At 37.2% G+C, this 26846-nt stretch overlaps 3 protein-coding genes across 9 annotated transcripts in view; 2 read left to right on the forward strand and 1 right to left on the reverse strand.

The window, feature by feature from the left end:
* Positions 1-15683, reverse strand: part of SENP7 (SUMO specific peptidase 7) — a 128037-nt gene extending 112354 nt beyond the window's left edge. For 6 of the 7 annotated variants that reach the window (XM_045503926.2, XM_045503930.2, XM_045503929.2 and 3 more), the window contains exon 1: positions 1662-1793. In XM_045503926.2, the coding sequence (XP_045359882.1) occupies positions 1662-1701 (40 nt within the window). In that variant the 5' untranslated portion in view covers positions 1702-1793. Of the gene's footprint in view, positions 1-1661; positions 1794-15413 lie in introns of those variants that run through there. The other variant, XM_010966379.3, reaches the window with a different exon arrangement.
* On the forward strand, positions 1274-12299 carry LOC141578613 (putative protein ARB2BP). The gene is made up of 3 exons (XM_074370056.1): positions 1274-1400; positions 1463-1623; positions 10816-12299. The coding sequence occupies exons 1-3, from the start codon at positions 1274-1276 to the stop codon at positions 11908-11910; spliced, it is 1383 nt and encodes a 460-aa protein (XP_074226157.1). The 3' UTR covers positions 11911-12299.
* An 84-nt stretch (positions 15684-15767) lies between the features above and the next one.
* Positions 15768-21807, forward strand: TRMT10C (tRNA methyltransferase 10C, mitochondrial RNase P subunit). Its single transcript, XM_010966377.3, has 2 exons — positions 15768-16052; positions 18076-21807. The coding sequence occupies exons 1-2, from the start codon at positions 15768-15770 to the stop codon at positions 19345-19347; spliced, it is 1557 nt and encodes a 518-aa protein (XP_010964679.3). The 3' UTR covers positions 19348-21807.
* The last annotated feature ends 5039 nt before the right edge of the window (positions 21808-26846 follow it).

A 26846-nucleotide genomic window follows, 5' to 3' on the forward strand; every position in this document is an offset into this window, starting at 1 on the left:
AGAAAAAAAAAATCCTCCCCAGAGAGAGAACACACAAATATCAATGCCTTTTAAGAATTAACAATTTTATTCTCCAATTTTACTTCCCACAACTACTTGCACCAAATTAACATAAACAAATAAATGAATATATCTAAGTGTAACCAGGTAAAGAGGGTGGGATGTGCTCAAAGCCAAGTCTAACATCTTACCTCTCTCCCAGAAAAAATGTATTAAGTCAAGACGAAATGCATTTATTGAAAAAAGGTTGTGCATCTTCAACAAAGATATGATTACTGCTAAAGTTCTGCGTTAGGAAGCACACAAATGACACAAGATAAACACTGTTAATTTTTCTAATGTGTCCATTTTACTTAAAGGCTTTAGGGGACAAAAGTATATTAAAACAAACATCGATCCATTGGAGGCATATACATACATATATGTGTGTATATATGTATATGTAATACATACATATACTTTCAAAGGCAAAGAATATCTCTAAAATACACGCACACACACACACACACATACACAAAAGGGTATATACACTGTTTGCTTATGAAAAGGCAATTACAGGTTTTCAACTGCTTCAGGCAATGTCCCTGAGTTCCATGTTCACTCTCCTTTGTGGATAAGGCCAAAAAAAGTTTGAGACGCACTACCACAAAGGCACTCCTAAATAAATATGGAATTGTTAAGACTGCCTATGCAACAATAGACGGCACAATAAGAAATGAGAAAATGAAATGAAATGATCGATGCAACGGCTGTTGTATACTAGACTGTAAGCTGAGACCTCGTCCCCCCTACTTTGGTAGGTCTACAGGACTTAACACAGAAATTGCGGTACCCTTATTGGATGAGATCTTTAACAAAAACTTGTTGACTGGGAGGAACTCAACCTCACGTCTTACAACTCCACTTTTGTGCTTTTAAGATGTTGTACCCAAAACTGAAGATAGTCATTTAACCCATAAAGGAACTTCAAAAACAAAAATATGCTGAGAATAAAAACACAATGAAACACGGCTTCAAATCCTTTGTGCGACTCTTTAATCACTTTTGGAAGAAGGGAGAAGCTAGAAAAGAAAAAGGGTTATTGAGCAGGCCCGCTCAAAAGAACAAGACACGTTGCAGCGTTTATACCAGGAATGTAGCGTCTATTAGCAAACCCCGCCTCTCCTTTGCAGCCACTTCTACCTGCCTGGAGGTGGGGGTGGGGGGGTAAGACATAGGCAAAGCCGAGAATCAAAGAAAGGGGAAAGCGGGGTCAGGCGCTGGGAAGCTGGAAATGAAACTGGAACATTGGTGGAATTATGAGGAAGGCGTGGCAGGAGAGCCGCAAGCCAACCGGGAAGATCCGTGGGCCGACGAGACACAAGCAAGGTGCTCGCCGGAGGAGGAGGAAAATGAAAGAGGTACTGAGGTGAAGAGTAGGCGAGGCTTTGATGACAGCTCGGACTGGGTCTTCGACTCGCAGGGGCCAGGGAGATCCCGGAGTCTTCCATTGTGCGCGCCCCTCCGCTCCCTCCCCTCCCGTCTCCTCCCCTCCCTTCCCCGCCCCCGCCGGAGTCCGAGCCCGAGCCCTCGCAGCTCCGGGCCGCAGCGCCCGTCGCCGTCAGAACCTCTCATTTGCCCAAGGTAGGAGACGATATGCTCAGCCCTCGACCCTTTCTCACCGGATGGAGCTCGCCGTCGCCCGGCCTTCTCCTTGTCCATCTTCTCCTCCTCCCGCTGGATTCGCAGTTGCTGTCGCTGTCAAGACCCCTCAGGCTGGGGGAGGGAGGGGGAGGGGAGAGAAAAAAAAAAAAAGCCAGGAAAGGGTGAACTGCGCCTGCGCAAGAGCCGTCGCCGCCTGCCCTCAGGCCGGAAGTTGGCCGCCCCTCCCACCGCCACCCGGAAATCACTTCCTGGGACTTGTTTTCTCTTCGGGTTACCAGCTCCGTTGCTCTTTTGGTGTTTTTCTCATCTTCTGCCACAACGGGAAACTGAGGCTGGGTGCGACCTTTTAGCCCGAGATCATAAAGGCGTTGTTGACTTTGAAGATTAGGTTGATTAAAAATTAAAGAGGGGAAACTTTAGGAATTCCTCCACTTTACTGGGAGGGAACCCCAGAAATATGAGAATAAAACATTACTCCTTTTGAATTATTACTTCCCCCACGGCCTTTCCTATATATTTGTCCTCAAGGGGCTTCCTCAAACACAGAAACAAAAAGATTTAAAGACAACAAAAGTCAATGGCCTAGCTATTGGTTTAACAGTTGGGAGTGGAAATAAATTAGCTCAGCTGAGGGAAAAAATGTAATTATAGAAAGGATCTCTCTTACGATTCAAACTCACCATTTTTAAAGACCCAGGGGGAAAAAGATAAGCTGGACCTCCATTTTTAAGAAACATAAAATGCTGAGGTGCTAGAAAGTGAGTGGCTGTAAATGAATTTGTTCAACTTTTATTACAGCATTTAAGGGAATAACCCTGACCTCAATGAACTCCAAGTCCCGTACTTTAAGACTGATTTTTTTTTTAGTTCTGTTATATGGCCTATCAATTTAGAAAACTGTCCTATCTTATTAGCCATAAGGTACATACTTGAATAATTTTTTTCAATGTATAGGCTTTAATCAGAATAAGTTAAACAAAATTTAGCAGAGCGCTCCAATCAGGCAAAATGATATTGGAGTGTTTTACGAGTTTAACATCCGCTTCCCCTCCTCCATTTTACCAAGGTTGGTAAAAGGAGTTTCCCAACTTCACCACTAGAGCCCAGACTCGAGCTTCTCCAGCCCTGCCTCTTAAATACTGTATTTGGTCTCTGCTAAAAATAGAGGTAAGCCTCCAGGTGCTAAGGCCTGTTGAGCTGGGGGGAGTGTCTTACAAGGCAGGAATGGCTGAAAAGCAGAATACGTCAGGGCTTGCTGAGAATGAAATTCACTACAAGGCTTTCATTTAGAAACTCTAGTTTATTTCTGTTTAACAAATAAAAGCTCTCCTTACTGAAAAATTTCTGAATTTTGTTTCCTCATACATCAACCTTCTTAATTCAATGATTTAACTCAAAAATCAAACTTGCCTAATTTATCAGTTGATGATATAGGAAACAAATTAACTGCAAAAGATGGAAATAGAACTGAGAGATGGAAACATAACAAAGGAAATTGTAAGTACGAGGAATACATTTCCGTCCAAACTGACAGCTTCCATAAAAGTAAGTGGTTTTAAAGTTTTGCAGTAAGAAGTGAACCTATGAGAAATGAAATTATAAAGTTAATCAAATTATTCAGCTTGCAAATGTATCATTTAAACTTATTGAATATAGCATTTCTGCAAGTAAAGGTGTAGTGAGTCAGTGTATTTTTTATTTTGAAGCTGGTTTTGCTTAACATATTTGAAGGTAAATGACCTTTAAGCTCAAGAATTTCAAATTTGCTTTTTAAACCAGTATTTTTATTTAGTTTTAACAATCTTTACTGCTCAGTTGACTGTATTGCAAACAACTAAAGGATTAAAAAATTTAGTTTCTACTTTTGAGGGAGTCATTTAACAACCTCACTTTGCCTATCATGATACTATTATGATCTTTTATAGTGTTTTATGATATTAAGGTGAAAACTTCCATATTTTAAAAGAAAGAAGAAAAATCAAAAAAAGTGAATGACTTAGTATGTTTGGGGATAAGTTAATTTATTTTATGTACATTTAGCTCACAGTGTATAAAGCCTTTTAAATTAAGATTTAAGATTAGAAATTCATCAGCCCAGTATTTTGTAATACAAAATTTGATCTTAATGAGCATGGTTCTTTATTGAGTGTTAAAAGTGCATATAAAGTGTTTAAATTAGGTATTCAATGTATTTTTGTTTTAAGCAATGGGTGTGGTTTTAATAGTTTCAAGACACAGTGGCAGTGTGAAATATATCAACTCTTTATTTTATCCCCTTGATTAACAATTTCTTTGAAGAGAGCTTAATGAAAATAAAGACCCTTTCTCTTCACAAGTGAATTAACTTTAAGTATAATATGAATGTAAATAGACATGGTTGGGCACTGGGTACACACTGATCCTAAACTATGTTAAAAATTACAATGAACAATCTAGAATTCCTTACCATAGGCTCCCAGAATGCCTAGATTTTGCAAAGATATTCGGAGCACTGTGTCATATTGCTATTAGCCTCATTTTCATTCATAGTTGAATCTTATCTTTAAAATATTGAGAATTCTTACATGAAGGAAGTTTTTCTTCCAGGTATAAGTGAAGTAACACATGATTTCATGAAAAAAATGAGTATAGGTTTTTTGGTTTCAAGGATATCTTCCTTTTTAAGACAATGAACAGTTTTAACTGCTCTGCAATATAATAGCCTGTTCCCAGAAGTTATGAAAACCTGAAGTGTCTCAAGGTATTTAAGCAGCAGATGGTTTTGTCTAGGAGGCTATAAAAGGACAAACCTTTAACCTAAGTTCCCTAAACTGTCACTGAGCTCTGGTGCTGAGCCCAGGGTATTCTGTACATACACCACTAACTTCTTTGGAGTGTTCTATCTTAAAATGTGATATTAGTGTTTCTATGCCTTAATCCATTTGGTTGATTTTAATAGAAAATTTTCATTTTATGTAACTATTTAGTAAAACTGAGGCTTTAGACAGTCTTCTTTATCCTTTATCTTTTTTTAAAACATTTTTTAATTGAGTTATAGTCATTTTACAATGTTGTCTCAATTTCCAATGTAGAGCACAATTTTTCAGTTATACATGAACATACATATATTCATTGTCGCATTTTTTTCGCTGTGAGCTACCACAAGATCTTGTATATATTTCCCTGTGCTATACAATATAATCTTGTTTATCTATCCTTTATCTTTTGGCACCCACTTACCTCTGAATAATCGCAATCAAGAAGCATAGGATCTAGGATTGGACAGTCAGTAAATCCAAAATCTAGCTGTCAGAATTTAACAGTTTCCCAGAAAGATATACCAAGTTAAAAAAAAAAAGAATAAAACTAAACTGCCAAACTATAGGCCCCAGGGCTGCACGCTTAGGAGATAACAACCATAAAGAAATACAAAGCATTGATTTCTATATGATTTCTGTAAAGTTCAGAGAGTGGTTGCTTGAAGGCATTTTAGGGGTGGCTGGCAAAGCTAAAAGTTTCTCCTCATAATTCACCAATTAGTTTTCTAAGAAATTTTCCTGGAAGATTTGATTTCATACTCAAATTTGGGAAACTCAAGATTTGTGACACCTGATTTTTTTTCTATCTCTGATACCTCATTTTCTATGCCTCAGGTGGATTAAATTAAGCTTCTTTAGTATTTCCTGGGGAGAGGTAGGCAAGGGGAAGGGTATTTGGGGAAAGGGATTTAGTTTGCTCTTTTTTCAGACTTTCACATATATAATTCCATTAGCTCTGTCATTTTCTACAATTTACTGAATGGAATTGTATACTGGCATAATTGTTTTTCTGAAAAAAATGCTCATTGCATTTCTCTGTTGGGAAAATAAAAATCGTGGTACCAAAACAGTCAATCTTAAAATACGTTTTTCAGGGTTTTTTTTCTTTCTGTTTCATTTTGTTTTTCTAAGTATATAAATAAATAAAAACATGTTCATTTTAATAAGTATCTTTAGATACTTTTTAATTTTCTGAGTGAAATATCCCTCATTCTGTGCTTCAACCTCTTTCTTAAGAATACCAAACGACTGTAATCACTGTAATAGGGTATATTACTGTGTAACCTGAGGTTAAATCCTAACTTCTCAGGTTGTAAAATCATATTTTCATAAAAGCTTACTAATCACTTGTGAAAAATATTGTTACATATAACCAGTTTATGATCCTAGAGAGGGAGTTCCTTAAAACCAAAATAAACTAAATTTTTTGCATCTGTGATTCTATTGCCCAACCACACTCTTCTTGTCAAATTCATAAAGACAGAAAGTAGAATGGTTTGCCAGGGGCTGAGGCTAAGGGGAAATATAAAATTATAGCTTACTAAGCACAAAGTTAAAGTTTCGCAAGATGAAAAATGTTCTATGGATGGAGGGCAGTAATGGTTGCACAGCAATGTGAATGTACTCAATGCCCCTGAACTGCCCATGTAAAAATGGTTAACATTGTAAATTTTAGTATGGTTTACCATGATTTTTAAAATAATTATAGCCATACCTAGAGCAAAAACTAACAGCTGTGTCACCACCTAATCCAGGAAGGACCTAATTTGAAATTCTCATTAATGATTATATGTTATTCTCCTTTAAAAGAAAAATTCATTCAACATAAAATGACTAGACTACTTGACATAGGAAACTAAGCTAACAAATACCCTCACCAAATTTTTGGTGAATGAATCAAATAAAAACTCAAATACTATGCATTTTTAAGAACACTGATTAAAAATTAACATTCTCTCAGGCTTGTGGAGCTGCCTGAGTTATTCTGGGCATATCACTTTACCTTTGAAAGCATCACTTATATAAAATAAACATACTAGCTAAGAATATCGATAACATCTTTTTAGCTCTGAAATTCTTATTTTTGAAGTTAAGCTATCTTATTCCAACCCATTCTTTAGAAAACTAAGCATGTAAAACAGTTTGATTCTCTCCTTTATGTTAATGGACCATCTCAATTTGAAAAAAGAAAACAAACATATACAGATGCATATGATATTCTTTAAGAATAATGAATAAATCAACATTTATCAGCCTTAGAATTATAGAAGAAGCCTCTATAATTTTTCAAAAGTTTTGTATGCATCTTTCTCCTGTGTATACAGCTAGAGGATTTTGCTCTTACTTATGCTCTTATCAAAAACCATAAAATTGTAACAGTATTTAAATACATACTATACCAGGCACTATTCCAAGAACTAGTGAACAAAACAAAGTCCTTGTCCCTACTGTCATGGAACTTACATTCTAATGAGGAGAAACAGACAATAAGCATGTTTATGTCAGTTGATAATAAGTACAAAAGAAAAGAAAGAGGAAGGAGGGAGAAGGAGGAAGGAAGGAAGGAGGAAAGTGAAGTATCATAGATAGACAGGGTGTAAGGAAGGACTGGAGGGGATTGCCCTTTCAGATAGAATGCTCAGAGAGCTACTCTGGTCAGATAACTGTTGGGCAGAAACTTGAAGGAAGTGAAGCCCTATAGATATATAGGGCAAACGTGCTCCAAGCTGTGGGCATAGCAAGGGGGATGCCCTTAATCAGGAGCTTGCTTCACAAGTTGGCGGCAAAGAAGCCAGGTGTGGCTAGAGTGAAGTAAGCAATAGAGTGGTGGGAAATGATACCTGAGCAAGAGCTGAGGGTCAGATCATGTAGCTAGATGAGTAAGCAAGTGCAACAAATGGAGGGAAATGACCTAGGAGAGCTATGGTGAGGACTTTTATTCTGTGTGCTATGGTATATTTATACAATGGAATAGTACTCAGCCATAAAAAATAAAATAATGCCATTTGCGACCTGGAGAGTGTTATTCTAAGTGAAGTAAGCCAGAAAGAGAAAGAAAAATACTATATGATGTCACTTATATCTAAATAATCTTTTAAAAATCTAAAAAAAAAGAACTTATTTATAAAACAGAAACAGACTCACAGACATAGAAAACAAACTTATGGTTACCAGGGAGGGAAGGGAGTGGGAAGGGATAAATTGGGAGTTCAAGATTTACAGATACTAACTACTATATATAAAACAGATAAACAGTAAGTTTATACTATATAGCACAGGGAACTATATTCAATACCTTATAGTAACCTATAATGAAAAAGAATATGAAAATGAATATATGTATTATATATATGACTGAACTATTATGCTGTACACTAGAAATTAACACAACATTGTAAACTGACTATACTTCAATTTAAAACAAAAGGAAAAAGAGGAGACAACTGAGAATTTTGAGCAGCGGTGTGGGATCTAATGTAGATGTTTTGAAAAGATCATCCTAGCCACATGCCAGGAAATAAGAGTTTAGGCAAAGAGATTGGATAGGAAGCTTAATAATGAAGGTGAGTGTTGATAGTGACTTGGACTAGAGCTAGGGGAGTAGAGAGGGAGGGGTGATAGGTGATTAGATTTCAGATATATTTCAAATAAGAGAGCCTGTAGACTTGCTAATTGATCAGATGAGATGTGTGAAAGAGAAAAGAAGTTTGCAGCACTGGCAACTGAAAGAATGGAGTTATCACTAACTAAGATGGGCAAGATGAGAGTGAGAGTAGATTGAAGGGAGTGCTTTGGGCGCATTAAGTTTGAGATGGCTATTTGACATTAAAGTAAATATATCACGTAAACAGATATGAATTCAGGGGAGAGTTACATGTTGGAATATATTAGCCAAGCAAAATGTGCTACAGTGAACTCTAGAGAACTGTCTACCTTTTCATTCTACAAGATACTCTCCCCCCCTTGCTCCTGTTCACCTCACCTATACCTGTCCTTTATATATCTGTGTGCCATTTTGGTCTTCCAGTTTGCAAATGCCCATTCTTTCCCCTGGAGAATTGTCTCTCAGTTAGGTACACAAGCGCTTATTAAAGTTGAAAGAGAGTAACTGAATGCTGTATACTGTGTGCTATTAGAAAATACTGATTTTGTTTATTTAACTGTGATTGAAAGAAAGTTAGCTAACAAGATTCTTTAGTTCGTTGGTTTAGTTTAGTTGGGTTAGGTTTAGTTTGTTGAGTTTTAAATATTCAGTACCTTTCTCTTTATTTCAGTACAGAAAAAGGCAATTTTCAGCACAGCACCTGAATAAACAAAGTATTTTTAAATCTAAGAGATTACTGCTTTTCTGTGCAAACCTCCTCATCCATGCCAAATTATAAAATAGATCTTCCTTTTTGAGAGAGCAGTTTGGCAATATCTAGTAAAATAGAATATGATGCTATGACCTAGAATTTCCACTTCTAGGTATATTTCCTAGAGAAACCCTTGATATATGCACAAAAATATAGCTTGAAGAATGTTTGTTGCAGCTTTGCTTATAATCATGGAAAACTGGAGTAACCTAAATGGTCTTAAACAAGAAAATGGTTAAACAAACTATGGCATATTCAAGCAACATAACACTATAAATAGATAAAATGAAATGAATGACTATTAATGTGGATAAAAATCACAATGTTGAGTGACTAAGGCAGGCTCAGCAAGAGATACATTTTTTTTTATTTCACATTTCTCAAAAAGGAAGATCATCCAATATCTAATTTCAAAGAACTTTCCATTAATGAGACACTACATAAAATGGTTTTTACCTACAGTTAATTCTCACAGCAGCCTGGTGAAATAAATGATGTTATGGTATTTTGCATTTATTCATTCAAAATTTTTTTCTTTTTTCAAAAAAAAATTTATATAATTTGTGCCAGACGCTTTGAAAGTACTGAAGATAGAGCAGTTAATTAAAGTTCCTGTTCTCATAGAGCTTTCATTCTAGTGAAGGGAGACATAATTTTTAAATATACAAACAATTATATGTCAGGTGGTAATGAAGGCTAGGAAGAAAAATAAAGCAGAGTAGCAGGATGGAGATTGCTGTTTCAGAGAGTATAAACTAAAAGTCAGAAGTTGAAGAAACTGAAACTCATATAGAGGTTAAGAAATCTGCTAAAAGTCACTCAACTTAAAATGTGGAGCTAGGATTTAAACCTAAATCAATCTAATTCCAGAGGCTTCTCCTTTTAAAGTATGGTCAGGCCTATCTGTCATTTATACTCTGAGAAGATATTAACTACATAACAGCACCTGGTATGAGCAACACCATAAGAGAAAGTTTTTAATGGAATGGTAAATCAAGAGCAGTCTAAATAAGTTTCATGCTTTGGACAACTACCTTCATAAAGTACTTGTTGGGTATTTGCCTTTAGAGCAAGTCAGTTACTTTTCAAAGTCTTTTCTTTTCCCTTTGGGTTCTGTCCACAATAACTGTCTTAACTTCTCAGTCAGCCACTTTTTTTCTTCTCACAATAATCAGAATAACCATATCTTCTATTAGATAAATTGGTCATAATATACAATGCCTAGTTCATGTTTCACTCTCACTGCCATCCCGTGCCATTTATTCAATAGAAAAAAAATTTAATGCTTAAATGAAATAAACAAAGACCAACCAAATGAGAAAAGCAAAACCTATTCATTCTGAGCTCACCATAGCAAGGGAATCAGCCACCATCACTTGCAGAGTGACAGGACTCAAAGGAGAGGACTCAGAGGAGTGGAGAAGCTTTTTAGTGGAAAAAAGGGAAGGTTGCTGGTGTGTCCTAACTGGATGCTGTTGGCATGAGGAAGCTGTAGGCAAGCTAACCAGAGGGAGGCATCCTATGTCACTGATTCGGGGTACATATTTGGCTTTCTCTGGTGGATCCTAAATTGGAAGCAGGGGTAAAAATTGGGAAGCTCTAAGTTATTAATCAAGTCTTGGCCATTTGGGGCCAATTGTAACAGAAGTTATTGTTCAGCTTCTCAGATTGTCGCTAGAGGTAGCAACCTGACTTCCTGCAAGTCTGACTTAATAAGACTGGCTTTTTCCTGGGCTGTTTATTATAGATAAGGGATTGGCTTTCTGGGCAAATTGCTACACATTACGGGTCAGAATTCTGTTTTTATATATGGCCTGACCACTGTCCCTTAGTGTATTCAGTCTCTCACTACTTTGCATAGTTCACATTTATTTTGACTTAAAATCTTTACCATAATAAAGGTAAAGATAAAAGGTTAATGTCTTCATGAAGTGCTTAATTTAGCATGATTTCCCACAGGAAGAATTTAGCAAGCTGAATTTTTTTAACACTGACATATTATTGCTTTTTACTTTCAGTGGTTACCAGTAACTCAAGAACTGAGCTTCCAAAAATTTATTGAACAGTCTGACTTACTAGAAGAACTTAAATATGACTTCAATGAAAAAGCTGAATTGAGACACATTGAGACGCATAGGCCTTTCATCTTTAACTATTATAAAAATGTCCTGGAGAGGAATAGCAAGCGCTACCAGGCCCTGGGCCATTTGCTTGAACAATACATTTATGTACTTTTGGAGAAAGTGTGCAAATTACAAAGAGTATATATCCCACCAGAGGCAGATAAGGAACCAAGAAGCTTCTTTTTCATGAGTGAGAGAGCTTTAACAGATCATCATTCTGCTCTTCTTGTCGTTCTTCAAGATCATGGGGTCTTTAGAGCTGGTCAGTGGAGTCAACAGGCAATAATTCATCATGGTCTCCAACATGGAAGTCAGATACCATGTATTCAGATGGCATTGCAGGCACATTATGATGTAATTGTGCTAAATCCCAATGACAATTCTGTGGACCTAAAGACAGAAAAAGAGTGGAAGGGCCTTTTAACACCAAATGTTGAGTCCTCTTCCAGAGAAATGGTTCAGGCTGAGAGCCTTTTCTCTCTCCAGCAGTCTCTCCAGTGCCTTCCAAAAAGATGCAGCAACTCCCCTGAAGAACACATGGCTTACATTTGGGATTACTTCATTTCAAAGACTGAAGGCAAGGATGTTGCCTTCATTGTACATGGTTATGGAGGCTTGGTTTTTATGGACTTGCTCGTACGTAGAAAGTGGGAAGTGATGAGCAAAGTATATGCTGTTGCACTTATTGACTCTGAACATCACATAGGACACCAACTGGGGAATGACATCCAGTTATTAGCATGGATCAAGCACCACTGCTGTGAATGGGTGACGAGTCCGAAGACTCTGGATAAACCTGTAGCTACCATTTTGAAAAAGGAGTTTCCTATGGTTTCTGCTGGTACAGAAGAACACAACTTAGCCCCTTCCTTTAGCCTTCAGTCAATTTTTAAATACTTTAGAAAAGCTTTAAGAGCCAAAAAAGCTGTTAATTTATCTCGAATGCCAATAGTAACTAGAAGCTCCACAAAAAGAAAGCAAAGTGCTTAACTTACTTTTTTGTCATCTAAGATTTTTTTTTGTCCCGTGGAGAAACTTTGCTAATGTAGAAGAAAAAGAACACTTCCAGCTCATATGCAATATTATGTTCTTGTTTGAAATTTGATTTGTTACTTTTTAAAAACATGAATATGTTCTCTTTTGTAGCCTATGAACCAGGAAGTCAGTCAATACCATCATTAATATTTTACACGTTAAGAGTAGTAAAGTTAGAGAATCTTCTATTGAAAAGATTTCTTACAGTTTAATAGAATGACATCAAAACTGTACTTGATAGGAATTACATATTAAGTCAATATTTGATTTACATTATTGATGCCATATTAAAATAAGTGAACATAAAAATTAAACATTAGCGAACTCCATTCTTTATTTTTTTTAAGTTTGGTCTTGTGTGTGTGTGTTTACTCATACCTTCACATAATATTCGAGTATCTACTATGTACAGTCAATACTAGATTTTGGGAACACTGGCAGACAAGGCCAACATTGCCTTTATCTTTATGGAGTTCACAATTAACAACAAATTGCAAGCACTGAAGAGTGTTAGGGAAAAGGGGTTGTGGACATTCTAGCATGAGAGCTAACAGTCTTGGGGGTTAGGGAAAAAGCTCAAGAAAATGATGCTTAGTTTGAAAAATAGCAGTTAGCCGGGAAAACAAAGTCATTGGCAAAGGAATCACAGGTGCAAATATCCTGAGACAGGAGAAGGAAGTCCTGTTCAGCAAGAGCTAAAAGATTACGGGGGAGTAGTGTCAAAGAAAAAAATTATTCATGACATTTATTAAAGACAGTAAGGAAGATGTATTCAAAAGGGGTTGGTGCAATTGGGGTTTTGTAGGGGAGATAGATCAGGCTTACCTTCAAACACAGACAAGTTGGGGTGGAGAGAGATTTATATCCAAGGGTTAGTGAATGGAAAATTACTAAAATATAGGTAGTAGAGAGTCTTGCTAGACCAACTCAACAGGATTCTTACTGAAGGCAGGTCAGGGAGGTAAGGTATTGAGAGTGGAGGATGAAGAATTTTATCAGTTATAACAGAGGATGTTCAGGTACCAAAAGTGGGAGGTTTTCACTGACTCAGCAGAATTCTTGCTAAAACTGGATTAAGCAGACCAAGGGCAGAACCCAATGTCAAACCTACTCAAGAGGGCTCAGAGAAGCCAGACTTAGATTTGGTTAAAGAGAGGGGTTTTGTCAGAAGCTGCAAAGTTAAGACAGAGAAGTAAACAGAGGCAGCTTACTCACTAGTAGTTTGTATCCCATGCCCCTAAATCGTCCCTCCCCCTTCCTCTCCCCTTTGGTAACTGTAAGTTTGTTTTCTATATCTGTGAGTCTGTTTCTGTTCTACATATACATTCGGTTTTGTTTTTTTTTAAGATTCCACATTTGGTAATATACAGTATTTGTATTTCTCTGACTTATTTCACTAAGCATAATATTCTTTAGTTCTACCCATGTTGCTGCAAATGGCAATACTTCATTCTTTTATATGGTTGAGTAATATTGCATTATATTTTATACACACATATACACATCTTAATCATCTGTTGATAGGCACTTAGATTGCCTCCATGTCGTATTTAGTGCTTCTATGAACATTGGGGTGCATTATCTTTTTGAATTAGTGTTTTTGTTTTTTCTGGATATATGCCAAGGAATGGATTGCTAGGTCATATGGTAGTTCTATTTCTACCTTTTTAAGAAACCTCCATACTGTTTACATAGTGGCTGCACCAATTTACATTCCCAACAGTGTATGAGGGTTCCTATTTCTCCACACCCTCTCCAACATTTGTTATTTATAGACTTTTTGATGATAGCCATTCTGACAGGTATGAGATGATATTTCATTGTGATTTTGATTTGCAGAGAAATGCTTAATTCTTCCAATGAATGACATTTTGTGAGTGGAGGTCAGGAATAAGGAGAAAAAACAAGGACCAGATTTTTAACTTGACCAACTAGTTGGATAAAAATACTATTTTCTAAATAGGGACTATCATTGACAAATTTATTTTGGTGGTTCCAGAAATTTTGAAAGAAAAAAAAAAAAGGAACAGGTTGCAAATTATTTTTTAGCTCTGCCCATACCTGAATAAGAGAGGAACCCAAGGTCAGAGGATGACGAAGCAGGATTCTTGCAGTCTCACAGAAGGCCAAGATCAAAAACTAATCCAGAAGAGGGCTCAAAGGAGCCTAAGTAAAGTTTGGTCAAGGAGATTCTTTGTCACTTGAATATCCTCATATCATGACAGCTCACTTCTCCCAGGATGAATCAGCCAGGTAAATGAGGAAGCAGGAAACTACACTGCTTTTTATAATCTCTCTGAGGTCGCATACTGGTCAACTTTTTTTCTATTTGTTAGAAGTAAATTACTAAGTCCAAGGGAGGAGGAATTAGGCTCCACCTCTTGAGAGTGTCAAAGAATTGGGGACATATTTCAGACTACCACATCAGAAATGATGCCAACTGCAACTAATGGTATAGCAGCAACTCAGTTGTTGGTTATAAGAATATCTTGGCTCTGGGAGCATATTCATCCTGTCATTTAAAATTTTTTTCTTGTTTTGATAAACAGGTCTGTGTATTTAAAAACTGATTTCCTCTTTCTCCACAAAACATCAGCATTTTTGCCACAAACACTTGTGTTGAAAATAAAGATTTTTAAACTTTCTCTCCTAGGGTCACCCTAAACTATTCTCTTACTTTGACTTCTGCTGTTGACCTATTTCTGCAGCTTGAAGCCAAAAAAGCACATCTCCAGATTTTGGACTATAAGTTGCAGAACAGAAATGTGTCCTGATAGAGAAAAGACCGATATAGGAGCCCTTCAGGAAATTCCTAAAACCTTCTAACATCACTATGTGATGATTTTTTTCCCTTCTTGTGGAAAACAGAGGTAATAGACTGTGATCAATGTTTGTAAGCCAACCACACCAAAATTTATGTTTCACTTCCCAATACTAAACACATCTTAATGAAAAAAAAAAAAAAGAACATACTGTTTGCAAATTTGCTATGACAAGTCTCTGTTAAAGAAGAAAGCAAGAAATTCTCTTACTTCCTTTTCAATGTTTCTTCAAAAGCAGTGGTTCTCTAAAGTATGTCAAGATAACCTGGAGGTTTTAAGACAAAGATTGCTAGCTGTCACTGCCAGAGTTCCTGATTCAGTAGAACTGGCAGGTGGGGACAAAAATTTGCCTTTTGACTAGTTCCCTGGGGATGCTGCCGCTACAGGTCTGGGAACCACACTGTATGAACCACTGTTAGAAAGACTAGGGGTGGCCAGAGAGGTAATAAAGTTAAATTTGTTTCTTGAGAGGTGAAAGTTATGATGGACTCTCATCTGGCCTAAAGTTCCTCCCCTGAGGAAAGCAACAAAAGAGGGTTGTTGACTGAGCCCATGTTTTAAGGCCCCAAAGATCCAAATGAATTGACACATTTGGTTTTCCCTCCTGTAGGAAAAGAAGTGGCGCGTCTCACTTACCTTTCAAGTTACTTCCAGTTATCTTCCACAGAATTTATGGGCAAATACAAATTAAAAACGGGATTTAATTCTCCTTGTTCAAAATAAAGGAAGAGACTTCTCCCCCTCTCCCTTTTCTTTCAGAATTTCTTTCTCCATCTCTTCAAAATGTATTTAAATATTTATAATGGCTATATAAGCCTCTTGCCAGTCTCACAACTCAGGAATGTCTCTTCAGAAAGCTGGGAGTCATCTTTTTGAAATGCAAAGATCAAGGGAGATAGCGTCCCTATCTCACAGGTCTTGTGGGAAGACAAAAACCTAACTTTAGGGGGCGCCTTGCTCCAATTTGCAAAACTACCTCCTCTCAGAAAGATGAGACATTTGTTTCATTTTTTAATTCTGTGTTGCACGACAGTGCCGCTTTTCCACGCCGGAAGACGTTCCCTTTGTGGTGTGACGTCTTATGGCAGCGCCGGGAAGAAAGGGTGGGACTTCCGGCTGCGGCTCTTCGGTCAGCAACCGATACGGCGTGGAGTGATAGGCGGACTGTGGTTGTTTGCGGAGCGGATCTCTGGGCAGCGCTTCGCGGCCGAATCCTGCGTCCTCTTGGGGTCCCTGCGATTTGCACCGGTGGGAAACATCCTGTCTGCACTCCTGGTATGGACGGATTTCTTGTCACCTGCCAGTGTGTGTGGTGACGTGGGAGAAAGCGGGAGAACTAAGATACGCTAAGTGGCGCATGTGCGCTAAGCAGCCCAGAGATAGGAGGAAGCCCAGTGATTTAATAGACTATAAGCAGTACAATATCTGGAACAAGAGAAGTGTATCCCAAAATAGTATCTTTGTTCACCTTCTCAGTTCGGCGGGTTTTGGTTTTATTTCTATGATGTCCTAAAAATTCTAACCAGGTACAAAGACAAAACTCAAAAAAGACTGTTTCTGAAATAAATGTTTCGCATGTTGGGGCTGAGAACTCGGTTAAATGTTTCGAGGAGGCTAAAGTAAATTGTTTTTTCTTTAAAAGGTGGCTGAATGTGTTTTAAGTGTGAGAATCACTGACCTTGAGTATTTAATCGAAAAATCTTCAGTGATAAATGTGAGCCGTATACTGCCAAGCAGTGGGTTCAGTGTTAATATACAGCCCTTGTCCTGATAGAGTTTACCGTGTAGTGGGGCAAAAAAGTAACCAGGTAGTTACAATTCAGCATTACAAGCATTATAGTGGACAAGTGCAAGGTGCTAAAAGAACTAGTAGGGCGAATAATTGACCTAAAGTTTGAGGTGAAGAATAGCTAGAGATGTAGCTGAAGAGTTAAGCAGAGGGTGTTTTTTATGAAAAACTTTTATACGTCATATGTATGTTTAGACTTTAACCTGGCAGCAATGGGCTTAAACATACACATTGAAGATGTCAGTGTATTGATCAGATTTGCACTAGCTCCAAATGACTTAGAGATGAGGGAGAGTAAATCTAGGAGATGCAATAAAGAAAACAGGGTTGAAGAGAAGTGAATGGATTCTACAAGTGTTTAGAAAGTAAATGAATATAATTCAGATGGATTAGGTATGGTGCGTGTGAGAGGGAGCAGTAATGAAATGACCTCGTTTCTGGCTTCAGCAAATGGATAGATAGCAGTGTCCCTTCCTGATACAATGCAGAAAGAGAAGCAGCTTGGGAAGGGAGCGGAGAGAGTTTATTTCAATTTGTGCATTTGAGGTGTCATGGTGATTGAAGCCAAGGAGGTAGATCAAGCTCATAGGGAAAATGTTTAGATTGAAAAAAGCGCTAAGGACAGAATTCAGAAGCACATCCACCTCTTGTGTGGGGTGGAAAGTGGAATCTGAGCATCAGTGCACAGGTTAGAGACCCAGGAGCATGCAGTGTCATTAAATGAAGCCAAGGGAAGAAGGAATTTTTCAACTATTTTAGTTGAATTTTATGAAAAGTTTAATGCCTTTTTTTTTCCTTCAAATCTGGCACTAGTTTCACATACTTAAGCATCTTCATTGTTTTGTGGATATCTTTAGAATAAAATTGTGGAGCTTATTTGTATTTACCCTAATTTGGGGTATTTTGTTTGGCAGTAACATTATTTGCTGCAGAATAAAGCCTAAATTGGAGAAGGAAGGTTTTGTTTTTAAATCAGTAGATCTCTCTGTATTTCTGTTTTGAAAACATGAGGGTGCAGCAACTGCTAGGTGCTTTTTAGTAGTTATCATTTGTAACTTAGCTGCCCTTTGTCTTCATGTGTTGCTTGTTGAGGATCTTGTGTTTGGGTCTGTATCTGGACTTAGTATAGCATGGAGAAGAATACAGCACCATTATCTCAGCCACATCTGTGGTACATAAGTTTGTTATGCAGTAACATTGATCTTCTGGGCAGCTAGATACAAATCTAAAAAGGATCTTCAAGGTAACCTTTTGCCTAAATTAGTAGTGAAATTCAGATCAGAAATAAGACCCAAATAAGTTTTAAACTTTTTGCCTGGTGAGTGATCACAGGATCCAGGCCGCAGGAGTCAAAGAAAAATTAATGGTGCAGCAAGTAAGTTGGACTAAGATTCCATTTTGTGTTTCAGAAATCAGTATTTTGATGTCTCACATTTACACTTACTTGCATAGTTAGTTGAGAGGTTTTGAAAATCTTTAACTTTTCATTACATTTTTCTTCTTTTATAGGGCTTTTCTTATATGCCTATTTTCCTCAAAATGAGTGTTACCTTCTTAAGACCTTTTGCCAGAGTTTTGGTGCCATTTACCCTTCATAGGAAGAGAAGGGTTTTATGTTCAACTGTTCTGCAGAGACACATGTCTTCCAAAATACCAGCTGCATCCTACCCTAATAAGGAGAGTACATCACCTCCTGAACAGCTGGAGTTGGATGGGTGGAAAATTACAATGAAATCTAGCGCTCAAGAAGAGGGTGTTTCAACAGTTTTGAGTAGCAAGGATGAAGATCCTCTAGCTGCCACCAAGGAGCTAATTGAGATGTGGAGACTACTTGGCAGAGACGTACCAGAACACATCAGTGAAGAAGAGCTCAAAACCATTATGGAATGTGTTTCTAAATCATCCAAAAGAAAATATTTAAAATATTTATATGTTCGGGAAAAAATGAAAAAAGTCAAGCAAATAAAAAAGGAAATGAAAATAGCAGCAAAAGAACAAGTAAAGAAAGATCAGCTACCAGAAACCACTAAGGAAGATAAACAGCAAAACTTTCTATTTCTCCGACTTTGGGATAGGAATATGGACATTGCAATGGGCTGGAAGGGTGCCCAGGCCATGCAGTTTGGACAACCTCTGGTTTTTGACATGGCTTATGATGACTGTATGAAACCAAAAGAACTGCAGAATGCTGTTTCTCAACTTTTAGAAAGTGAGGGATGGAACAGGAGAAATGTCGATCCTTTCCATATTTATTTTTGCAATCTTAAAACAGGTGGTGCTTACCATAGAGAGTTAGTTAAACGTTATGGAGAAAAGTGGAACAAATTGCTTTTAACAGCAACAGAAATGTCTCATGTAGATTTATTTCCAAAGGATAATATGATATATTTAACTGCAGATTCTCCCAATGTTATGACTACTTTCAAGCATGACAAGATTTATATAGTGGGATCTTTGGTTGATAAGAATATGCAGCCAGGCATATCCCTAGCCAAGGCAAAACGGCTGAAGCTGGCAACAGAATGCCTTCCACTAGATAAATATTTACAGTGGGACACTGGTACGAAAAATCTCACCTTAGATCAAATGATACGTATTTTGCTATGTCTGAAAAACACTGGTAATTGGGAAGAGGCTTTGAAGTTTGTTCCTAGGAGAAAACATACTGGTTATCTGGAGATTTCTCAGCATTCTCAAGAGTTTATTAACAGACTGAAGAAGTCAAAGACTTTTAATTCATTTCCAAGAAGCTCTGTAAATAGACGCTCACAGAAAAGTTAGCTTGAATTAGAATAATTCATTATAATCCAGTTCTATTAGTCTATTTCATCCTGAATGGAATTCACTTGCTCTTTCTTTTAAAGGTTGTTTTTCCAAACTAACTGAAATACTGTCTTTCTCCAATTAATTAAATATCTACAAAACTTTGGAACTATATTTTGTTTACTATAAAAGGAAACAATAGTATTAAAAAGTAAAAAGAGTTGTCCACATTTATTTGAGTCCAGTAAAACAACTGTACCACTGGTGTGGCTTTTTTATGACTACTTTGAGCCTCAGACTTCATTTTCCTTCTTAAATGTTCTTTTAGCCATGTCAGTAACTACCCTTTCTTCAAAAATTGATGAATCTTCAGGTGGTGGTTGATTTTTTAAAGTAACAGTTGGTACAGTGCTGGGCATGTCATAGGCACTAAGGTATATTGTTTAACTGTATCTTGGTTAAACAGAAAGTTAAGACACCCCTTGGCATGTCATGAAATTGGGCTGCATAATGCCAAGTGGGCTTGTGGGGATAAAACTCATTTCTTGTCCTTTTAGGAAAAATGATTTATTTTAGAGTGTTACTATAGCACTTCCCATATTGTAGATGGCTTTTTTTTTTTTTTTTTCAAGGAAATACTTCCTATTCTCTAGCCCTGTGATTTGAATGGAAGCTGCCATATTTTTACAGACCTTACCCCCTGGCCACAGCTGATTATCCCAAAAAAGACACCTCACTCAAGCTTTGAGATGTGTATCTGACTTTAAGACAGGTCAGTCAGAATCCTTTTCCAGGATTTTTGGACTTCTCAAGATAGCTTGTGTTAACTTTTCTAGTGGTAAACTTTGAGAGGTAGGAAGCTCTGGAATTGGTGGTGGCCATGCCCTCTTCTGTGAAGGAAGTCAGGCATACAGAAATGAACTTTAGGAACCATATTCATTGTAGACTTTTTGCACCATTAAAAATTTTGAAAACATGGGAAATAGAGATGTATGGCCAAGTATTTGTACCTAGTTCCTATACTGGAAATTAGCACAAGGTATACTATCCAATACATCTCTTAAAGCAGGACTCAAGTCTTCTACCAAATACTAAGTACCTACTCTGTGCCAAATAGTTACTATGCAATTTTCATTAATTATTTAAACAACTAAGTTTATGTACTATCATTAACACCTTTTTTACAGATAAGGAAAATTTACTTAAAATAATTCAGCCTTTAAGTATCTCAATTCAAAAGGTCTGTCTGACTTTAAAGTCTCAGCTTTTAACCTATAAATTAAGCCCTCTATAATAAGGCAAGTGTGAAATGGAATGGAAAAACACAGAATGCCTAGCCCAAACTCAAGGAATCGGGAAAGGCCTTTAAGAAAGTGATGTGTAAACTTAGAATTGATGAGAAGTGCATTATGAGTGAATTTCAACTCTTAGACCCTACTAAGTAGCAAGGTGCTAATACTTGAACAGCTTGAGATAGATTGAAAATAAAAGCTTGCTTAGTGTGCAAGAGGTCCTGGGTTCGATCCCCAGTACCTCCGCTAACATATATACATACGTAAAGTAGCACAGTGGTTAAGAACAAGGGGTTAAGACTGCCTGACAGGATCGGCACTAGAGGAAAGCAAACAAGGCTCCTAGAGCACCTCACTAGTCTTCTGTGTCCCAGCCCTGCTCTCTGCGTTCCACCCTGACAGGTTCTGACATTGCCTAAATTTTTGTTTGTTTTGGGGGGGAGGGAGGTAATTAGGTTTATTTATTTTTGATGGAGGTACTGGGGATTGAACCCAGGACCTCGTGTATGCCAACACTATATCCTCCCCTCTGACATTGCTTAAATTGATTAATCTCTTGAAATTTCAGTTTTCCTCATCTATAAAAAAGAGAAATAGTTCTTGACATAAAACATTGAATATGGTGTCTGGCACATAAGTGCTAAGTAAATATAAACTATCTAATTCAGACTATATATTCAGAATATATAGAATATCTAATACACTATATGCAAGTTATTGTGTCCCTTTGAGGAGTATATTTCTATTTCTGTGTAACAATATGCTAAGGTGTTTCAGTGATGCAACAGTATAATTTTTTAAAAAGCAATAACTGATTTCTAAAACTGCTTCTCATGTAGATAAATCAGTGGCAAGCTTATCCACAGTTTGAGCTCAAACTGATTTTAGTTTTCCAAATTTTTTAGAATTTAGAATTTAGCAGAACCTCAGATACTGCTTCAATTTCTCCAAACTAGATGGTCTCATTTCCCAGCACTAAGTAGGCAGTAACAGCTTTTCTCTCTATCTCAAACACCTAATAATTTATAGTATTCATCATCTTTGATGGCTTTGTTGCCTATGTTCTCATTGTCTTCCCCTTCTTACCTATTAATGTTTTCATGTAATAACATTTCTAGTTCTCTCCTTTTGCTCTTTTCAAACATGCTACCAAATTCCCAACTTCTAATAAAAGTTTTTAAAAGTCTGTTTGCTACTATTATTTCTACTATAATACACAGTTTAAGTTCTAAGCCAGATCCTTCAAGTCAATATTGAGAAGTTTCCATTTCCTCTACACCACTGCTGTTAAACAGAAATATAATGGAATACACTTACATACTTTTAAAATTCCCAATAGCCACGTTAAAGAGATGAAGTTTATTTTATGTCCATATGTCCATACTATTATTTCAATTTGTATTATTAAAAATGAATGAGATTTTATATTCATATTAGTTTTTTCAAACTAAGCATTCAAAATCTAGTGTTTTAATAGTTACAGCACGTCTTAATATGAATACTAAATCTTCAATAAAGTAAAACGCAGTCCTACCAAAACAATAGAGTCCTCTTTAACAAAAGCAAACTGCTTCAGTGCTTTATCAGTAAGAGCTCAGTTCCTCAGTGGCTTGAGTGCACTGAACAGTGCAACTCTAGTACTGCTTGATAACCCTGTGATCTGTTCTGTGCTTATATCAATTCTATCCTTTCCAGCCAGATTCAATGGCTACTTCTTACTAAATAATGGACCATGGATATCTCACTGAACTTTTCCCTCCTTGAAACAATCCTTCATTTCCTTATCACAGCAATTATCTTCTTTTTCCCAGTCTTAACAGTTTATCTGCCTCATTGGTTCATTCATTCATTCAGCAAATATTTATTGAGCTTCAATTTTAAAAAAAGTAGAAAAATTATTGGGTACCTACTATGTACACAGAAGTATTTTAGTTGTTGGTGTTACAGCAGTGAACAAAATATCTCCAGCTTTTATGGATATTAAATTCTGGATGGCAGAAAGGAGACAGGCCAAAGTAATGTAAAATGTCAGATGGTAGTAAGTAATATGAAGGTTAAAGGAGAAAGGGGAAAGCTGGAGTGAGGAGGCATTACTTTTTTATAAAAGGTTGGTTGGGAGTGGGAAGTTATAGCTCAGTGGTAGAGTGCATGCTTAGCATGCACAAAGTCCTGGGTTCAATTCCCAGTGCCTCCCTTAAGTAAATAAATAAATAAACCTAATTCTCCCCCGCCCCCAACCAAAACCAAAAAAAGAAAAGAAAGAAAAAAAGATTGGTTGGGGACTGTCTTCTACGTAGGTTGTTCACTGCACAAGAGCACCCATATTACTCTCTGGTACAGGGCCATGTTTGCTAGAAGAAAGAAGCACCATTTTTTTTCATATATAGGCACCATCTGCCTTTAAGCCATGTGGTTTAAAGACTGCATCCAATAACAGGATATCCCTTTTCTAGTTTGCACAAAGACTGACAAGATGACATCTGAGCAAAGACCTGAAGGAAGTGAGAGTGAGCTATGGAGATGTGAGGGAAGGGAATTCCCGGGAAAGGGAACAATGAGTGGACAGGCTGTGAAAGAAGGTTCAAGATAAAAGGAGGCTAGTGTAGCTGAAGCAGTGTGGATAAAGAGAGCTGAAAATGGGGTCACAGGAGCAGCTAGGGATCTGTCATATAAGACTCTTAAGCCACTGTAAGGATTTTGGGTTTTATTCTGAATAAAATGTAAAGATTGGATAGGTTTTTTTTAACTTTTTTTATTGAGTTATAGTCACTTTACAATGTTGTGTCAATTTCCAGTGTAGAGCACAATTTTTCAGTTATACATGAACATACATATATTATCACTTTTTTTTGCTGTGAGCTACCACAAGGTCTTGCACACACTTCCCTGTGCTACACAGTATAATCTTGTTTATCTATTTTACATATGCCTGTCAGTATCTACAAATTTCGAACTCCCATTCTGTCCCTTCCCACTCCCCTCCCCCTTGGCAACCACAAGTTTGTATTCTATGAAGATTGGATAGTCTTGAGCAAAAAAGTGACATGTTCCTGATGTTTTAATAGGAAGACTAGAATGTAAGCTCTATGAGGGCCGGGATTTTTATTTTTGTCATATTTACTGCTGTATCCCCAGGACCTGGTACAGTGCCTGGCACATAACAAGCACTTTAAAATTTGTTGAGTGAATGCAACTGATTCATTTCAAAAGGATCACTTTTGCTGCTTTATTGAGACTAGATTAGAAAAGAGGGACCAGTGAGGAGGCTATTGCAGTAACATAGGTGAAAGATAATAGTGGGTTGGACCAGGATGGTAGGTATCAAATATCAAAGATCTGGAGACAATGAGCATAAATAATCCTTTCAAAGAGTTTCTATATGAAGGGAAATAGTGATGAGGAGCTAGGTGAAATCAAGAGAGGAGTTTTTGTTTTTGTTATATAAAAATAGGAGATACAAGAACATGTATATTTGCTGTTGGGGAATGATCCAGTAGTTGGGGGTGGGAGAAGAATATGATGGAACAGTCGAGTGAGACCTTATGTAAGGAAGAAGGATGGAATTTACTGCATAAGTAACAAAATAAGACAGAAAATATAACTACAAATGCAGGTACCACACCACAGATACATACAGAATTATTATGATTTCTGAATATACAGAAATTGTTTTGATTTCTGTTATTTTCTCACTGGAAAGCACAGTCATCAGTTGAAGGGGAGGAGTTCTTGGATGTTTCTGGAGAGCACAGAAGGTATGAAACAGTCTAGGAAAGTGAATGAATTAGGGCCATGATTCTCAAAGTATGGTCCCAGATTGTTAGTGAAATCATGATTAGCCACTTTTCCTCTCTGATTTTGTTGTAGCTCTCTGCCTGAATTCCAAGATCAGCTCTACCTCTTACCTTTTCAGTGTCACAGTTACCTCTTCCATAAAAGAGCAATAGTAGCACTTAATTCATAGGATGTACTTGATTTCATGTTAAAAACTTGCAAACTATGCTTGGCATACAGTAAGCATGAATATATGTTAGATATTATACTCACAAATAACATATTTACATTAAAACAATAGTTGTCCATATTACCTCCCATTTCCAGCTTTTTAAATCATCTGAATGGCTTTTTAGAGGTCACAAACAATAGCTCTTATTGAGCAAGTGCCCACCATGAACTAGGCACTATATTACACATTTTACCTGTATTATCACTTATCTTCTCAGTAACCCTCTAAGTATTAGTACATTTTTATAGTTAAAACATATTCAGTAAGATTACTTTATCAGTTCAAACTCACAGAATTAGCAAATGGCAGGGTTAGAATTTAAATTTAGTTTTGTCTGATGCAATGCTGCTGCTCTTTGCCCTGCACTACACTGCCTTTTCATTCCTTAACCCATTTGTTTGGGGTTACTGAAGCTTGCATTCATTTTTCCCAATGAGTATTTATTGAAAACTGGCATAGTCTAGGTCCTAGGGAAACAATGGTGAGCAAGATAGGCACGATATGATCTCATGGAACTGAGAGGTGAATGGATTAATATCTTCCATCCTTAACTTCTACAATGTGGTATATGGAACTGGATAGCTATATGTGACCTCTCTGAACTTCATTTTTCTTTTTTTGGTGGGGAGGGAGGGTAATTAAGTCATTTATTTATTTATTTATTTAAATGGAGGAACTGGGGATTGAACCTAGGACCTCCTGCAGGCTAAGCTTGCACTCTTCCCCCCTGAACTTCATTTTTCTCATTTAAAAATATAAACATCCATAAATAAACACATAATTACACATAAAATCTCATGTTTATGTCTCTAGTGAAAAATGATAGAGTGTCAGTGATTAAGTAACTTTTGGAGATCACATCTAGGAAAAATGAAACAAACTTGAATTAATTATCTGCTCTATGTAAAATACTTTGCTGGCACTTTTACATATACCGTCATAAATGGGGACCAAGGACTTGAAATCACCAAATCACCGTATCAGCAAACTGTCCTTCTGTCACAGGAAACACACTTTGATTCTTTCTTTATTTGCCAGATGGAGCCTGCGGAACCATCCATACACAAATACTGAACATCTTTCATATATGAAACGTTCAATACAAAACACAGTGAAGAAAAAAAATTTTTTTAATGGTCTCCATCGTCAAAGAACTTTTGAGCCATATAGGGAGACTTTTTTTTTTTTTTTGAACACGTACTGAAAGAAGTAAAAAGTGACCAAAGAATGGTATATGTAACCCAGTATCTCATTTGATCCCCAGGACCACCCTTTGAGGAAGTACTGTTATTATTTCTATTTTATAGAGAAGGAAATGTAGGTCCGTAGGCAATAAGAAACCCTCAAGGTTTATTAAGCCAGTTAAGAACAGATTAGGGATTTAAACCCAAGTTTTGACTCCTTAAGACCAATTTCTGTAACACTCACTGTATACTGTATGACAAACCCAAAAACTAGTTTCCTAGACAAGAAAGGGCATATGGCAAAAGGCAGCCCCGTATGGCAAGACGACAGTATAAATACAGAGAAATAGGGAAGGTGAAGCTGAAAAGTTAGGCTAAGGCTTGGACTTCATTCTCAAACCCTCGGGACTCACTCAGTTTCTAAATAAGACAGAAACAGCCGTGGCCTTCACGTAGTCAAGTAACGTCTCCACACAGAAAATTGCGGCCTGTAGAAAAAGCAGTTTTACCACTTGCCTACATGATCTTGGATAAATTTTTCTTTGGTCTCAACTCTGTTAACAAGAGGATAAATCCGCACTGGACTATTGTGGGGTTTAAACGAGATATTGTCTAACACAAGAGGGCGCTCGACAAACGCAGACTTCCCTCAGATTGGGAAAAGAATTCGGCCCTACTTTTTTTTTTTTTTTTTTTTTTTTTTTGAGTAGGTACACGTGAGCTAGCAAAAACAGAGTGAAAGACCCTACTAGCTTCAGGTGAAATCACACCCCGGTCTGCAGAAACCTTTCAAGATTTCACCAACGTTTTCAGGGTTAGGTTCCCATCTCGGCTCATTTCTCTGGATCCGCCAGCAGACAATGAAAATCAAACTGCCCTCTAATGATGCCCCCAGTCATTCCCGTACTGGACCACCTTCCCCTCCCTTTCCTTAGAGGCGGCTTGCAGATGATATCACATCCGCTTCCGTTTCCGAAGGCACGCTCTTTATTCTCTAGGGCCGCTCTAGGCTACCACCTCCAGCGCTGGCTTCGA

Source organism: Camelus bactrianus, chromosome 1, assembly GCF_048773025.1.
Source record: "Camelus bactrianus isolate YW-2024 breed Bactrian camel chromosome 1, ASM4877302v1, whole genome shotgun sequence".
In the NCBI taxonomy this organism is placed as follows: domain Eukaryota; kingdom Metazoa; phylum Chordata; class Mammalia; order Artiodactyla; family Camelidae; genus Camelus; species Camelus bactrianus.

What these genes read in the sequence shown, in the direction of transcription:
- LOC141578613 (XM_074370056.1), top strand. Translation starts at nt 1,274, where the DNA reads ATGAAACTGGAACATTGGTGGAATTATGAGGAAGGCGTGGCAGGAGAG. An exon ending in GGAGGAGGAAAATGAAAGAG is followed by an intron (nt 1,401 to 1,462) that starts GTACTGAGGTGA and finishes TTCGACTCGCAG; the next exon opens with GGGCCAGGGAGATCCCGGAG. An exon ending in GAACCTCTCATTTGCCCAAG is followed by an intron (nt 1,624 to 10,815) that starts GTAGGAGACGAT and finishes TTTTACTTTCAG; the next exon opens with TGGTTACCAGTAACTCAAGA.
- TRMT10C (XM_010966377.3), top strand. Translation starts at nt 15,768, where the DNA reads ATGAGACATTTGTTTCATTTTTTAATTCTGTGTTGCACGACAGTGCCG. An exon ending in ACATCCTGTCTGCACTCCTG is followed by an intron (nt 16,053 to 18,075) that starts GTATGGACGGAT and finishes CTTCTTTTATAG; the next exon opens with GGCTTTTCTTATATGCCTAT.